The sequence below is a fragment of the Microtus ochrogaster genome, chromosome 10 (genome assembly GCF_000317375.1).
Source record: "Microtus ochrogaster isolate Prairie Vole_2 chromosome 10, MicOch1.0, whole genome shotgun sequence".
Lineage (NCBI taxonomy): Eukaryota > Metazoa > Chordata > Mammalia > Rodentia > Cricetidae > Microtus > Microtus ochrogaster.
Genome location: NC_022016.1, coordinates 47,932,130 through 47,935,456, shown reverse-complemented (window position 1 = coordinate 47,935,456; position 3,327 = coordinate 47,932,130). Strand labels below are relative to the sequence as shown.

General features: G+C 53.4%; 1 protein-coding gene across 1 annotated transcript in view; it reads right to left on the bottom strand.

Moving 5' to 3' along the window:
* Positions 1 to 2,266: 2,266 nt before the first annotated feature.
* C1qc (complement C1q C chain) overlaps positions 2,267 to 3,327 on the bottom strand; it is a 2,789-nt gene continuing 1,728 nt past the window's right edge. The window contains exon 3 of the mRNA XM_005353002.3: positions 2,267 to 3,164. Within this exon, the coding sequence (XP_005353059.1) occupies positions 2,608 to 3,164 (557 nt within the window). The 3' untranslated portion in view covers positions 2,267 to 2,607. The remainder of the gene's footprint in view (positions 3,165 to 3,327) is intronic.

Below are 3,327 nucleotides of genomic sequence, written 5' to 3'. Positions count from 1 at the left end.
CTGGGGTTACAGGTATGCATCAGGACACTCAGCCTCAGGTCCTCCTGAGGGTCTCATGGCCACCTACACTGAGTTGCTGGTGCCTGAGGAAGTGCCAGTAGGAAAAGTTCAGCCTGAACTTGAACCTGGAGAAGCAGCAGGGTGAAGAACAGGAAACAGATGCGGTGGGGGATTTGCGACAGCCATCTCAAGTTTAAACTCCAACTCTCCAATCATGGGGCCTTAAGCCTGTTACTGACTGGGGTTCCCTCAGCTCTTCATCGGAGATGGGGAAGCCTGCCTCCTGGGGCTGTTGGTGAGACAAGGCAGAAACCTTAAAAGTCCAGGGCCAAAGTGCCCCCAGACACAGTATATCTTTATTTAGAGGAGCCAAGCTTGGAGCAGGCAGGGTCTATACCTGGGGCTCAGGAGCGGAGGGTCCCTGAGGCTTGGTGCCTGAGTGAGAGGTAGTGTCTCTTCCTCCCCTTCCTGATAGAGGGATGACACCTACATGTGGAGAAAAATGAGAGAAACCCCAGTTGCCCAAAGAAGTCCCCTGAAATAAGGGCCTCTTTCTACTTCCTGCCTTGTCCCAGCCCTCAGAACCCACCTGCTCCACATGGCCAATAGGTTGGCGTATTCTAAGGTCTGCTCATCTTGATGTAGCAAGGACCAGGGAACAATTATGGAGGAGAAGGAGTAGGGGACGACAAACCTTGTTGTTCGTTTCCCAAGTACAGGCACTGGCTCTGACTCCACAGCTGACAAAAGCACAGCATTGATTTTTGTTTTTAAACCAAAGACAAATGAGAAGAAAGATTTATCACACGGGGCATCGCTGGGTGAACTGCTAAGTGGTTGACGGAGGGACAGCTGCGGATGCTGTGGCCAGTGACCCAGGCTGGCCCTGCCGAGTGCCCAGATGTTGTGAGCCAAATGGTTTCCTCAGCCTGGCCTTCTGCTCTGTGTGCGTGCGTGCATGCATGCATAATGCGTGTGTGCATGTGTGTGTGTGCGCGCACACGTGCATGGGTGCATGTATGCATAATGCATGTGTGCATGTGTGTGCGTGTGTCTGTTCCCTTGCATGTGCATATGCATACATCTTTATTTCTCTCTGTGGCATTTTATCCATTTCATGAACCTCTACTGCATGCCAGGTGGGCGTCACAGGATTCCCACAGAGGGCTGCTCACAGTCCTGTTGGGAACGCTGAACCGTGGGCAGGTGACAAGGGCTGTTCTGGGGGCCATGGGACCATGTGCACCAGATTCACCCGCAGCCCACCTACTGCTGCCTTCAAACAAAAATCTAGTTTCGTTTTAAATGTCTTTAGGCTGGTATTATATACTACCAGGCTTGGGAAACTGGGCTCTAAAGAGTCCTGAATTTGAAGTCCAACAAAAAGCGTTGTAGGGACTCGTGGGGGAGTCAGGGCAGGCCTCATGGAGGAGGTGATCTTGGTTGAAAGACATTGCCCGAAAGTGTGTGGATAGCTTCCATAGAGTGAAGGGACAGCCAAGGTGGAGGCATTGATATGTGATGTGACCCCAGGCAGGACGAAAAGGCCAAACTGGACACAGAACAATCATTCGCCTGGGTTGAGGATGACTTATTTTATTATTTATTGGTGCCAAGGATGCAGGCTAAGCTGCATCTTTGTGAGCCTCATGTGTCAGGCTGAGAGCCCAGCTGACTGGGACTGCTTCTCCCAGACGGGGAGGCCTCCCTCATACCTCTCTGCCCCAGACAGTTGCACGTTGTGAGTTTTTTTAAGTGGTGTGTGTGTCGTGGGGTGTATGCACACTATGAGTACAGGTGCCCGTGAAGTGCTGAAGAGGACATCAGACCCTTTGGAGTCCCAAGCAGTTGTGAGCTGCCTGATGGGAATGCTGGGAGCCCTCTGCACAGATAGCAGAGTGCTCTTAACCACTGAGCCATCTCCTCTAGCCTGACAATTGCAGTTTGCATTTTCTGAACTCAGGTACCCCCAGGGGCCTCCCTGGTCCTCTGAAGGCTGCAGTGGCCAGCCCCTGACATGAGAAATTTTATAGATCAAACGTGGCAGCTTAAGGGCAGTGATGTTTTAGAGAGCTTCCTGGGGCTCTTAGAATCTACGTGCCAGCCGTCAGGGTGCGCTCCTCTCTGCTATCCACGTGTCCATGTTCATCTCAAAGCTGGAGTGGGAATATTAGGCACTGAGAAGGACTTGCACTCTAGCTACTATGGGTTTCTATGGGCTCATTCATTTGTTCATTTTTTAGTCTTTAATCTGCCTACTTCAGCATTCATTACTTCACCCCCAAATCATCCCTTCACTCAGCACGAACTCACAAGATGCAAAATTGTACAACCCAAGTTCAAGGCCTTCCAGTGAGAAATCCGGGCCACACATATTTAGTGACCTTTTTATTTATGTATCTCCCCACCTGAAAACAAACAAACAGTCTCAAGGTATTGGCAAACTGCCACGGGAATGGTATCAGTAGGCAGTTCCTGAAGAAGCTGGGTCAGGACCCAGGCAGACCTCCTGGAGGAAGAGGTCAGCAGTGTGGAAGGGTCTGAATGAGGATGGAGGAAGCCGAGGAAGTGAGGTGGGGGGCTGGGGGCTGGAGCCCGCCTGCCACTCTAGTCAGGAAAGAGCAGGAAGCCTGAGAAGACGCTGTCCGAGCCGTCAGTGCCCACCATGCCGTTGTAGTCGTTGACTTCCAGCCACACCTCATCGCCCCTCTGCTGCCGCAGCAGAACTCCTCCCGAGGTGACCTGCTTGATATTGGCCATGTGGTCGCAGAAGCTGGCCACCTTGGCATGGTTGTGGTACAGCTGCACGCACAGGTTGGCCGTCAGTGACGCGTGGTAGACAAAGTAGTAGAGCCCGGGCACTTTGCAGGTGAACTTCCCTGTGCTGGTGTCATAGTCCCCCTGGGGGTTGGTGATGACAGAGTTGAACTTGACCAGGCCGTTGGCCGCTGGGTACTGGGAGGTCTGCCGGGTGACGGTGAACACCGACTGGTGCTTCTGCTTGTATCGGCCCTCCTCACCTGGCTCCCCACGAGGTCCCATGGGGCCTGGATCCCCTGGCAACCCGAAGGTCCCCATGGGGCCATTTTTCCCACGATGGCCAGGCAAGCCAGGCTCGCCCTTCTGACCCTTGGGTCCTCGTGCCCCGGGGATGGCTGGGATCCCTGGAAAGAGAGCAGACAGGAAGGGATAGGGGGCAGGAAAGGGGACCCCAAGTGGGTTTGGCAGTGACCTCTAGCCTATATTTCCCAGATGGCTCTGGCTAGAGGGAGGAGGCAGGGTGTGTGTGTGTGTGTGTGTGTGTGTGTGTGTGTGTGTGTGTGTGTG